This window comes from Palaemon carinicauda, chromosome 2 (assembly GCF_036898095.1).
Source record: "Palaemon carinicauda isolate YSFRI2023 chromosome 2, ASM3689809v2, whole genome shotgun sequence".
NCBI classification, from domain to species: Eukaryota; Metazoa; Arthropoda; class Malacostraca; order Decapoda; family Palaemonidae; genus Palaemon; species Palaemon carinicauda.
Window position 1 is genome coordinate 65221834 of NC_090726.1, and position 13489 is coordinate 65235322.

The 13489-nt window shown below is 44.7% G+C and overlaps 1 protein-coding gene across 1 annotated transcript in view; it reads left to right on the forward strand.

The window, feature by feature from the left end:
• The window catches only part of ari-1 (E3 ubiquitin-protein ligase ariadne-1), a 177007-nt gene that overhangs the window by 68437 nt on the left and 95081 nt on the right, over positions 1-13489 (forward strand). Inside the window, exon 4 of the mRNA XM_068356551.1 lies at positions 9189-9404. Coding sequence (XP_068212652.1) covers positions 9189-9404 — 216 coding nt within the window. The remainder of the gene's footprint in view (positions 1-9188; positions 9405-13489) is intronic.

Below are 13489 nucleotides of genomic sequence, written 5' to 3' on the forward strand. Positions count from 1 at the left end.
CATTATGGCCCTCATTTGGCGATATGTACATTGGGTCTATATGCGCTTTTCTGTTTGTATATATACAGTACTGTATATATAAACATCAAATTGTTCCCATACTAACAAACCTTCCATTATTTATGTGGATTATCTTTCAGCGTAGCTGGAAGGTAGCCATTAGACTTTAATTGCGAGGTGGCAACCCTGCCTAACTGCTTGAGTGGGTAGGCTGGGGTTACCCAGCCACCTCTATATATGCTCTCACAGCAGTGAGAGACATCCCTTTTTGGGGGGGTTCAGTAGAGATCGGACGTGTCCTCTCTCTCCTACTGCCATTGGACTTTTGATTTTGTTTTCTCTTTTTCAGTCGTGCGTTTTCTTCCTATGATTGCCTTCATGCGAACATGTCCAGGGCGTGAGGGTGCCGCATGCGGTACTTTCTTGTCTTCATTGGAGACCGACCCGCACTCCTTATGTCCTTCGTGCAGAGGGCATCGCTGTGAGCGGGGTTCGCCCTGTGTAGAGTGTAGGGAGTGGCCTGCCGCCCAATGGGAGAAATTTTGGGCGGCGTAGAGTGTAGGGAGTGGCCTGCTTCCCAATGGGAGAAATTTTGGGCGGCGCAGGAAGACGACGAAGTGCGATCTTTCTCCCTCAGGGGCGAGGAAAGCGTGTTCTTCTTCTTCACACACCTCCAAATCTCTTTCTAAAGCTCCTTCTTGCTCGCGCTCCTCTGAGGGACGATCGAGTTGGAGCGCTGACCGACTAACTCCTTGGCAACCCCAGGGTACTGGGGGGGTTTGTTGCTTCGCCTAGAAGAGCAACTTTTCCCCCAGCCACTGGTGAGCCATTTTCCCTTTCAGATTTACTGCAGGTGTGGTCGTCCTTAGGGAATTCGGGATCCCCTTCGAAGTAGGAGCTGCTGCGCCTTTAGCATGGTGCCAGGAAGAACGTTTCTCCGGAGCCGTCGACATCTCGCGCTCTGGAACTGTGCGTGGTCCCTGTTTCGCCTTCTACTGGCCCTTCCACGTGTGGATGAGGTGATTGCTCGTGTTCGCCTCTCTAATGGCCCTCTTCTGATGACGAACCCTCTCTCCATCCTGGGACCTCGTTGTCCCCTAACCTTCAACCCTTTGTTTCTCCCTACAGGAACCCGCAGGTTGCAGGTGTAGATCTTCCGTGGATCAGTGCTCCTACCACCAGCAGCGCTAAAGGACAAGCATCGCCATCGCCTCGCCCTTCTGGACACTTCCCCTCATCGCTGTTTGCGACGATCGGAAAATTTAATGGATCGTAGCTCATCACAATCCGAGTGCTCTTCTTCTTGAAGGCGGGCACGCTCTAGAGCCTCATGCTCACGAGATCGCAGGTCTCAACGCTCTCCTCAGAGGCATTCCTCTTCGCAAGGACAAGTCTCGCGATCGTGTTCTACACGATCATGAGCAAAGTCTAGACCTAGGTCCAGACACTCGTGTTCTAGATCTTTGCGATCTAGATCACGAGAACGGCGGTCACACTCACAAGGACGATGCTTCCCTTTCACGAGGGCGGTGTTCACGCTCCCGAGGGTACTGTTCCCGAGAACGATGTTTACGTTCCCAGGGCCGACGCTCATATTCGCCAGATAGGCATTCATGACGTTCACATCATTCTAGAACAAGAGCTAGACGCTTCCGTTCACAAACCTCTCGTTCACAATCTCGAACCTTGCGTTCACGATCAAGGTCTATATGTTCCTCATGTAGAGGTAGGCGTGCGCGCAGTCCATCAGCGCGTAGCTCCTCCACCAGCCCTTTTTTCAAACGACTGTGGACCGGACCTGATTACGAGAATGACCATTCCTCAAACAGGTGTCCAGCTAAACCTCTAATGCCTTTCACATCCTGGGTAGTCTTAGCAAAGCGTTCGCTTTGGAACGCGTCCCGCCATGACATGTTCTCCAACTAGAGTAGCCCCCTCTCGGAGGCCTACTCTGCCGAATTCGTCGGACATAGGTGCTTCTCTGGGGCAGCAGGAAGGCGTTAGACCTTTCTCTTCTTGTGTGGTTCCTAGTGCTCCCATTGCGAGCACTTCTGCTCATGAATCACGTCCGTTGACGCGAGTGATCTCACGAGCAAATCGGCAATTTCCGCGAGCAATTCACGTGAAAATGTGTCGGAACCGCAAGCAAGTCCTGTACCAACACCTTTGCCTTGACCCTCGGCTTCTTCCACCTCCAGCGAAAGACCAACACCCTTTCCAGAGGGGTTCAAGGAGCCTCCTAATAGGTTCGTTAACTTACCTATTAGTCCAGACCTTCCTTCGCCTCGGAAGGAACGTATTCCTCTGCCTCACAGGTTATCACCCCCTGTCAACTGGAGCTCCTTCTAAAGTTCCACCCAAAGGACACTCTCCTAGGATTTCCAAGGTTTACCTAGAGAATCAGAGCTTCCTCCATGGGTGAATATGCTCAGCTCCACCGTCCTGAAGACTGAACGTGGCACCTCCACCGTCACAACCTCCGACTGTTCCAGTTAAGGCAACCCCTAGGATCCCCCTGATACTCTCGTCAAGTTCGTCAGTTGGGAGTCAGGACCCTAGAAGGAAGTCGACAGCAGACAAGGTACGTAGATCACCTCCACCCCGATGATGTGCTGAAGGTCATATTCCATCTGACTCTTATATGGACAACTTACCCTTTACGCCAGTGAAGGTAAAGGAGGTCATCACTAAGAGACAGAAAAGTAGGATGAGAGGCGTAACACCACCTCACGCCGACATCATCCGTCCTAGGACGAGTAGGGACATAGGCTCGCCCAGGGAGATCATGATCCATCCCTTCAACTCGCAAGAAATTGAGGTAGTGCCTCCGGACCAATGTCCAGTTTCTGTACCTCCTCCAGAGGAGGAGCCTTGAGCTCCTACTGCCAAGTCTTCGTCAAGTGCCTCGAAAACCTCACAGGATCTCCCTCCTAAGACCGCGGAGGAACGTCCTGTGCGTAGGGAATTGAAGTACACTAAGACGAAACCCAAGAACGCTGTAGCATGGGAAGCTAGAATGGCTGAGGCACAGAGACTGTCCCCTGTGGTGGGTCCTCCCAGCGATTCTGTTGACGACCCTGTCCTACCCCAGACTCTGGATGTGAGTCTGGAGGTGGACGACCCCTTAGATTCTGAGGATGAGAATATTCCAAAGGCTGTCAATCCGAACCATCACACCGAACAAGAGAGACGTGAGTCGTAGCATATCTTTTGGCAGGTCTTTGCGTGTACGAGGACCATCAACAGGCTGTCTACTCCTGGGTCCACCATCCAGGAAGGGAAGGATATGGTTCTCGACGAGATATTAGAGACCCAAAAGCCTACCAGGTCCAGTGCAGCTCTTCTCTGGTCTAAGGGTTTGACAGCCGCCAAAAGGAAAGCTATTGCTCAGCTGAAACTTCTAGTTCCTTGAGGGCAGGTTCCTCCTCTCGGTCCCTTCCACTTCCTTTTGTTCTACAAAGGAAGTATTACGAGATTGAAGGGGAACCAACTTCCACCATGACCCTCGACCCTTTGGTAGAGTTCCTAACGAAGGGTGTACCGACTCAAACCCTCTTCTCTCTGAAGGCCTCCCTCTCGGCACTTGAGCTCCTGAACATAGAGAGGGGCGTGAAGTATGCCATGCAGACTGCTTTGTGGCTTGATCTATGGTTAGGATCCTTAGGCTTTATGGTTCGCTCCCATTATCTTTCAAACGAGTTGATCAGGAAGACTGCAGTCTTTCCTGTGGTCAGGTACCCGGACTCATGAGTTTTTATCGCACCATGTTGTCAACCTGTGGGCGAACGCCATTCTCAAGGGAAGGAATACCATCATAGGTAAGTTCCACAAATAGGTGCTGAAGGTGGAAGTCTCTCGATTTAGGAATTCTACCATTGAGGGTTCATCTCTCTTCATTCCAGAAGAGTTAAGGAGGGCTGGTGAGCAATGGAGGAAATCGTCGAATGATTCTCTCTTCCCGTCCCTATGGTAGACCTCAGCCAGCTCCTTCTTCTTCTTACCCATCAACTTCTAGGTTCCCGGGACCTTCTAAGGTCAATATCAGGAAACGAACAATAGTTGTATTCGCCCTAATGACAAATAATGCAGGGAATTCTATGAAGAACTTTTTAATCCTACGAGACTAACAGAAAACCAAATGGATCTGAGTGATCATAAGGTTTCAATTCCTATTTTAGATACTGAAATCCTAGAAAACGAAGTGAAAACTCAAATGCAAAACTAAAGTCCGACAAATCTACGTCTAGAAATGGAATGATAAATAAATTAGGACTTCATAATCAGTGTTTTCAAAATAATTGTATGAAAGTTAATATGAATAAAACCAAATTTTTTGTTATTAATGTAGGGATGATTGAATGTAAACCAATAAAAGTGGATGATTTGACGGTGCCAAGGTGGGATCGGTACATTTATTTAGGAAGTGTTTTTACAAGTGATGGGTTGGTATCATTTGCCATTGCTGCTCATGCGCAAGCAAAAATGTGCCACATTTTAAAATTCACATCTTTTGTAAATAAAAACAATGATGTACCATTTTATGTAAAGAAGAAACTTTTTAGTGCGGCTTTAATGTCCTGGATTAATGGAGATCTGAAACCTATTGTTAAATTATGTAACTTGGCAATTAAATAACTATTAGGTATTCGAAAGTCAACGTGTAATGATCTGTGTTATTTGGAAGTAGGCATGCCAACACTAAAAGCTGTTGTAAGATATAAATAAAGGAAGTTTTTTTAAAATATGTGGAGATAGGAACGGGATGGTAGACGATCCATGGGTATATGCAATGAAACTTACTTTAGAGTATAATACACCTACTGGTAGATATGTATCAAACTTGATTTTAGTATATAAGATGAGATCAAAGAAGATTTTCAAAAATTAAAACATGCTCTCTAATAGAATCTAATTCATCTCGTGGAGAAACGTATAAATTATTGAATCCGGAATTTACTGTACATGATGTATATACAAAAAAAGATTAATGTTAATGACATAAATAGAACTTCTTTTACTAGATTAAGGTTAAGCTCTCATAACCTTGCTATTGAAACAGATAGGTGGAATAGAAGAGGTCGAGGTCGCCTCCCAGTAGAGGAAAAACTGTGCCCTTGTGGCGAGGTGCAAATGGAGCTACATGTGGCAGTCATGACCTATTACGCATAATATATGAACTAGTTTTAACAAATTCATTTCATCAGATCCTTGCTTAGGATGTACAAGTATTAATGATTAATTATAAATTTTAAGTTAAAGTAATTTTTATGAAATATGTTTAATGATTTTTATTGTGATATATGCTGAGGAACTATTATAAATCCTGTAATTTTATGGACTACATTGAGTGTAAAATAATGTAAATATCCCGATATGTATAATAGATTCATGTTAACAGGTAATTATGTTTATTGTAATTTTTAATGTAGAATGTGTGGTCAATAAAGTTTTATCTATATTTCTATCTATCTATCTATCTATCTATCTAGCAGCCCTTTCCATCCAAAGGCCAGAAAGGGTCCAAGTCCTTCAGAGGAAAGAAGGGAGGAAAAGGAGGTGGTCACTCCCAGTAGGAATGGCATTCCTCATCACCTATCACCTGTGGGAGGATGCCTACATCGCCGCTGGCCGAGGTGGTAGCTCCACGGGGCAGATCCCTGGACGGTCGAAGTGATCACCCTAGGGTATTGCATCCCGTTCATTCAATCTCTCTCTCTCTCTCTCTCTCTCTAACTCTGGATCAAGTGCATCTAAGCTTCTATGCGAAGGGATTCGCAAAGATCAGGCCTTCAGGGACAAAGTCCAGACCATGCAGCAGAAGGGCGCTCTACAAGAGGTTGCGGACAGGTCCCCGGGCTTCTACAGTCAAATTTTTGTGGTGAAAATGGCGACTGGAGGCTGGAGACCAGTCATCTATCTCTCCTCTCTGAACAAGTATGTTCAACAGACTCAGTTCAGAATGGAGACAGCAGACACGGTTATCCAAGCGGTTCATCCAAGGGACTTCATGTGCACACTGGATCTGAAGGATGCATACTTCCTGATCCCAATCCATCTGTCTTTAAGATTCATACATGAGGTTTTTTTGACATAACAGTTCAAGGTTCTATCGTTTGGTCTCGTGACAGCTCCTCAGGTATTTACCAGAGTGTTCGCCCTAGTGTCATTTTGGGCTTAAAGGAACGCTATCCGTCGTCTTCTCAGATATCTGTAGGACTGGCTGATCCTAGCAGGCTCGGAGACGACCCAGTTGCCAGGGCATGCTTCTCAAGTTTTATCAAGACTTGGGGATTCTGATAAATCCTGAGAAGTCATTACTGCAACCTTCACAAAAACTGGTATACTTCGGTAAGATCATAGACACCTTCCAAGAAAAAGTCTTCCATCAGATGAAAGAGTACACACACTGAAGGAAGTGGCCTCACCCTTGCTCTGTAAAGAAATTCTTCCAGCCTCTTGTTAGTAGAGTCTGTTAAGCCCATCTGACCTATCTCATCCGTCTTGTTCCAAACGGCTGCCTCAGTATAAGATCCCTGCAGTGGCTGGTGAAGTCCGTGTGGAACCAACAATCAGATCCATTGGACACCCGAGTTCCTATAACTCAGGATCAGGTGACGGATTTGTGTTGGTGGATGGTAGACGAATACCTTTGACGGGACCAGAATCTTCTCGGTCCCCCTCTGGATTTGATGCTCTTCACAGATGCATAAAAAAAGGGGGGGGGGGGGAGGGGACGCTCACCTGCTGCACCATACGATCTCCGGCCTTTGGTCAGAGTCAGAAAGTTACCAGCACATACATAAATCTTTTAAGGGTGAGAGCAGCCTCCCTAGCTCTTCATCAGTTCCAACAGTTGCTGGCAGGTCACTCTGTGGTGTTCATGAGTGCCAACACCACAGTAGTGGCGTACATAAACACACAAATAACCAAGGCGGTACCTTTTCACAGCCTTTATGCCATCTTGCAGTAAAGGTCTTCAGATGGTCAGAAGAACATTTGGTGTGTCTATCAGCTCTATTCATTCCAGGCAAAATGAATGTGCTCGCAGACAATCTGAGCAGAGCGACTCAGATAGTAGTCTCTGAATGGTCTTTAAATCGTTAGATAGCCAAAAAAGTCCTGACTTTGGGGGGTTCCCCGACTGTAGACCTGTTCGCAACATCTCTGAACAGCAAGCTTCCGTTGTACTGTTCTCCAGTCCTGGACCCTCAGGCTCTTTGGCAAGATGCATTCCAACAACGGTGGAACAGCATTTACATATACTGTACGCCTTTCCTCTGTTTTGTCTGATGAGAAGACTGCTTAACAAAACCAGAGCGTCCAAAGATCTATTGATGAGCCTTGGAGCTCCGCTATTGCATCATGGAGAGTGGTTTGTGGACCTCCTGCAACATCTAGTAGATCTACCGAGAGAACTCCCTCCACGACCAGATATACTCAAACAACCACACGTGAACATTTTCTACAAAACCGTGCAGTTGCTTTGACTTCACGCGTGGGGAATATCCAGGTCTTCTCTCTCAGAAGGGTTTTTCACGACAAGTTGCGAAGTGAATGTCTGGATACTTGCGTAGGTCCTCAGCTTTGGTCTACCAGGCAAAATGGAGAGTATTCTGTGGTTGGTGTCATGGAAAGAATATCTCTCCACTCGATGCCCCTGTTCCAGTAATAGCGGAGTTCCTTGTATACCTTCGGGAGGAAAAGCTCCTTTCAGTCTCAACGGTGAAAGGCTATCGCTCAGCGTTAATCCTAGCCTTTAAGCTGAAAGGAGTAGATATTTCCTCTTCGTTGGAGCTTTTTTTACTCGTATGGAGTTATGAGATCACTTGCCGCCAGTCAGAGATTAGGCCTCCTCCTTGGAACGTGGTTTGCGTCTTGAGATCCTTAAAAAGACCTCGCTACGAATCATTACGCCATGTAACTGACCGAAATCTCACTTTGAAGACGGCGTTCCTGCTCGCTTTAGCCTCGGCAAAGGGAGTCAGTGAACTTCATGGCCTCTCATGTGACATTGCCCATTCAAGGGGATGGGGTAAAGTGACACTCAGCTTTGTCCCTGAGTTTATTGCAAAGACTAAAAAATCCGGGGGTACTGGACCATAGATTCATGCCCTTTCAGATTGTGTCTTCATTCTGTAACCAATGACCCAGATCAGTTGTTACTATGCCTGGTGAGGAGTTTGAGATACTATCTTAAATGCGCTGCAGTAACATGGCCCAGACTAACACCTCTGCTTGTCAGCTCAGGGAAAGTAATTGAAAGATCCTTGGCTCCCGATCCTCCTCAGGCTCGTCGACCTAGAGCCCATGATGTCAGGGGAATCAGCACTTCCTTTGGATTCTAATGGAACTTCACCGCGTTGCAAGTTCTTCAAGCGGGCGGGTGGAAGAGACAGACCAGACCACTTTCACTTCCCTTCTGTAGCCTAGTATAAGTTATAAAACATTTATACTGTCCACGTCCCCATTGCTTTCTGCGAGGGGGCAATGGATTACGTTTTGTTTTCCCATATAAACTCGAAAGGTGTTCATACAAGACAACAACCTCTATTACACTGCATTGCACAGGCCGCTAGTATACTTACTTTTATATTTCAGCGAGGTGTCAAAGTTTAACCTAGACCACAGTCATATATTGTACTAGGTAAAACTGAGTCAATGTCCATGCCAGATCTATGACTTCCAAGCACCTAAGAGTGAGTCATCCAGATAGATAACAGAAGGTTTGTTAGTATGGGAACAAATGACAAATTCCTAGATAATTTTTATTTTTCCTTAACTAATTCAAACCTAGAGTTATTTACTGTATATAAATTAGCCTGCCATCAACTTGTCCCGCAGAAGTCCTGCCAGCAATAAAAAGTTACGTCTTTCACTGATGTGAGAGTATATAAAGAGGTGGCTGGGTAAGCCCCAGCCTACCAACTCAAATGGTTAGGCAGGGTTGCCTCCATGCAATTAAAGTCCACTGGCTACCCTCCAGCTACCCTGAAAGATAATCTACATAAATAACTCCAGATTTGTATTAGTTAAGGAAAAATACAAATTATCTCTAAAGTTGTCATGTTTAGAAATAGCTTGAACTTAATTCAAGGTCCTTGGAAACCTTCTGCCTTTATAAACTGTTCAGTCATGTGCATTAATTTAATCATGTATTTAATATAATAGCATTTAATTTTTCATTGCAGATGATGACTGGTATTGAATGTGGACATAGGTTCTGTACTAGTTGTTGGACAGAGTACCTCACAACAAAGATCATTGATGAAGGGATGGGACAAACTATTTCTTGTGCAGCTCATGCTTGTTCTATACTTGTTGATGATCAGACAGTAATGAGACTAATAACTGATCCCAAAGTAAAACTTAAGTACCAGCACCTTATAACAAAAAGTTTTGTAGAGGTAAGTGGTCTTCTTTATTTTCTCCCTGTGAAGAGATACTGGGTAGAGTGTCTGGCACATAACATTTTAGGCATCAAGGGTTCACTGAAGCATTCCAATGGCCACCAACATCTATGCTTTGATTTTATTTTTTTATTTGCATTCAAGAATAACACTTATGTTGGAAGCTGTAACTATTGTGGTCTCATTAACTACTTTATATTAAATATAGTTAAATTATGGACTTGTAAAGCACCCTATTTTGGTGGCGATTGGTGCCGTTGGGTAAAGGTAAATACTAGACTCAACATTTTACAGTATAGTTCAGTGCTATAAATACTTGGTTTGTTCCGACATGAATCCAAACGTTTGTCCTTTAATTAGGAGATTGATTCAAGCACAACAGCAGCACAGTCCAAGGATGGATGTTGACCCTGGATCAGGGGATGTAGTGCTAGTATATATAGCAGAGCAGACAGGTCAAAGGCGCATCTGACATTTGCCTAGAAGGGCCAGTCACCTGCTATGAAAGTCGGTGGCTATACCACGGTAAGAACACAGCTTCTCTTCGAGAAGTTAAGTTAAGCAATGTGGGGATCAGTACTTGGATGGGTGACCTGGAAATGCCAGAAGCTATTGGAAAATGCATGAGAAAATTATAACACTTGCAAGCTTAGCATGCCCCAGAACAAGGATGGCATGCGAAATACTGAAGTGTTTCTCAATTTCTGCCTCCTCCACTAGGGGAGGAATTCCTTCTATAATGCGATCTGTGGAATGATGCCTACAATCTGGATAAAGAAGGGGATGGTGTCACATGTCGGAGATTGGTACTGTGTTCATGCTCCAGTTGTGATTCCTCCTCTTGTTTACCAACTCCTCTAATTTACCATCATCGGCCTTATCAGTTTATTTCCCGGAATTGTCAAAGGTCTTAGCCTCCAGACAAAGGGTCAGGTCATGCGGCAGAGGAGCACTCTTCTTAGGTCACTTATGTACCGCAGTGCGCGCACAAACATGCTCACCTTTTTTCGCCGACATGTCTGCTGTCTGGTTTTTTGATAAGGTACAACTTTGCGTAATATTACCCAATAATGTTTACCATTTTTTACATAGGGATCTGTAAAGGACATATCCCTTTGGGCAGAAGTTCAGACCATGGGAGAGAAGGGCGCTCTCCAAGTGGTCTGCGACAGGTCCTCAGGCTTCTTCAGCCAACCCTTTCTAGTCGAGAAGGCGTATGGAGGTAGGAGACTGGTCATAAGACCTCTTGCCGTCGAACGAGTTCATACTCTAGACTGTTTGTAATGCAGATAGCAATCACTGTCAGGCAAGCAATCAGACCGCTAAGCTTTGATTACAATAGACCTCAATGATGCGTACTTCCAGATCCCAGTCCATACCCCTCCAGGAAGTACCTCCTGTTCGTGGTAGTGAACATGGTATACCAGTTCAGGAGGCTGTCTTTCAGGTTATTAACAGCTCCATAAGCATTCACCAGGATCTTCATTCAGGTATCAGCATGGGCCCACTCAAACAGGATACATCTATTATACATAAAGGCGACTTGTATGTCACGGTAACTTGGCGAGCTGAGAAAGGCACACACGGGTAGACCTGTTACCTTTGAGAACTGGGGAAAAGTGCACAAATCAGTGTGCAGATCCAGCTCTCATCTTGCGGTTGGCCGAACTGGAAGAAGCGTGCTCTATGAGTTTCACCCCACAACAACAATCATTGACACTCCCCTCGCAGGCACACACAGGTAGCATTTACCTTTTAGAGCTGAGAAGGCTCGTTCTTTCAGCTCTCACCTCGTGAGCACATGCTCCCAGCCCTCGCCTTGCCAACGCTCGCCCTTGCGAAGAGGAATAGTAGGTAACCTCCCCTTCACAGACTGACCATCCTCAAACTGTTCCACCTTTGGTCAAGACTGCACTAGGCAAGGTTTCTATGTCAGGGGATCAATTATCGTCAGAGCTTTCTCTCGAGAGGTAAATTGCTAGCACCAGTGGCAAAATGACTGGGGCATCTTACATCCCTTGTCGATGTCTCGCAGGAATTTTTTACAGGAGAGGGGGTTCCCAGCCCCCTCGTCCCGTCCCTTTTAGTCGCCTCTTACGACACGCAGGGATAACCCCTTTTTGTTTTGTATCGTTGTTGGTGTCGGCTACCCCCCAAAATTGGGGGAAGTGCCTTGGTATATAGATAGATAGATCTTACATCCCTTAAGAAGTTAGTGCTCCATGGCTGGCTCCACATAGCCTACAGTCTTTATTGTGACATCTGATGACCTGGTGTCAGCACAGAGACCCACCAAGTACCCTAGTACTGGTGGGACCTCAACAGAAGAGAGACCAGAGTTGGTGGATGTTAGACACTATTCTCTTCAGAGGAGTAGATGTCTCTCCTCCCCTAGACTTGTTGGTCTTCACAGACGCATTAATAAAAGGAGGGGGCGTTATCTGTTACACCTGACGACATCCGGATTTTAGTCCGAATCCGAAAGGCGGTGTCACATAACCTTCTAGAAGTGAAGGCAGCTTACCTGACCATCAAGTACTTCCATCAGCTCCTTTAAGGGCATTACGAAGTGCTGATGAGTGTCAACACTACAGTAGTTTCCCACTTAAACAAACAAGGTGAGACCTTTTTACGGCACCTATAATTATTATTATTTTCATAATTATTATTATTATTGTTATTATTATAATTGTTATTGTTATTAGACCAAACTTAAAGCAACTTTAAGAAAAGAAGGAGCATCAAATTGATGAAAATAAGACTTGGAACAGAGTGCCAATAGCTTCGAACTGTGAAAATCCTCAGGTGGACGGAAGGAAATTAGCTTGCCTTAACAACATGCTTCATCCTGCGCAAGAATATGTGGGCGGACAATCTGAACATGACAACTCAGATAGTTGTCTCCGGATGGGCAATCGACCTGTCCAAGATGTCCCTAAACCAGAACTTCCTGTGGACTGCTCACCAGTACCAGAACCAAAACCATGTTGGCTGTCTGTCAGAAGATAGTTTATCTCTATTTGTTCTACTATTGAATCTACTGTAATTGATTAAGAAATTTTGCAAGGCACTGAAGTTAGACACACATGTCTGAGTTGCCAGGTTCTTCTTTTGGTCCCTTCTTTTAGATTGGAGGAACATTGCCTAGTTTCCTGCCTTGTGGTGCCTTTCTTTCGTTTGCGTCTTTGTGAACATTTTGTAAAATTGTGGGGTTATCTCTTCTAGTTCTATAATCTCTATATCATCTGAACCTGGTGCCATAAACTTACTGAGTTCTTTTATTTTCTTTTTGACATCATCCATTGTAAAAGTGATTCTGTTTAATGGCTATGTCCCTGTATTTTTAAATATTAAACTTAGCCGGTGAATATATATATATAGCTTACGTCTCCGACGGTCGACAGATTCCAAAAACTCGCGAGCGATCGCCATGAAGGCTGCCGGGTGTGCCCACCAGCGCTGACTATCGGCCAGATACCGCATATACTTCTCCATAAGTTCAGTTCTTCTCTGTCGGTGGTAGTGACAGCATTGGTTCCGCTCGCGCTTAACCTTAAGTTTCTACTGATTGGTGAAGTACTTGTTCATGGTTTTATGGCTTTCGCTGTGTTGGATTATTCTCAAACAATACGATCTTCAAAAGAAATTATTTTGAAAGGAGAGAAAATATTTTTTTTTAACCTTGCTTTTTTAATCTCTCTCTGGATTTTCCATAGATAAAAGATGGCCGACCCTTCCCTCAGTGTACGGAAGTGTGTTAAAGGCTTTTAGTAATTATTTTATCACTTTATAAATTATTGTTGATATTTATAGATTTACCTCTGTTTTATATCTCACCCGCCTTTATTAGGCCTCTTCGATTCGCTTTCCATTTATACTAAACACCGAGATAAATTTTATATTTTTGTTTATAAGCGACCTATGCCTATTCTTTGTAGGCGGTACTGACTTGGAAAACGAAGTTAAACAACGTTGAGCCCTTTCAACTTTTATTTTTGTTTAGATTGATGAGATGAATATTTTTAGAAAATATTTTAAGAAATTTATTCTTTGAATAGTCTTCGTGCTGTTTTCAAAGATGA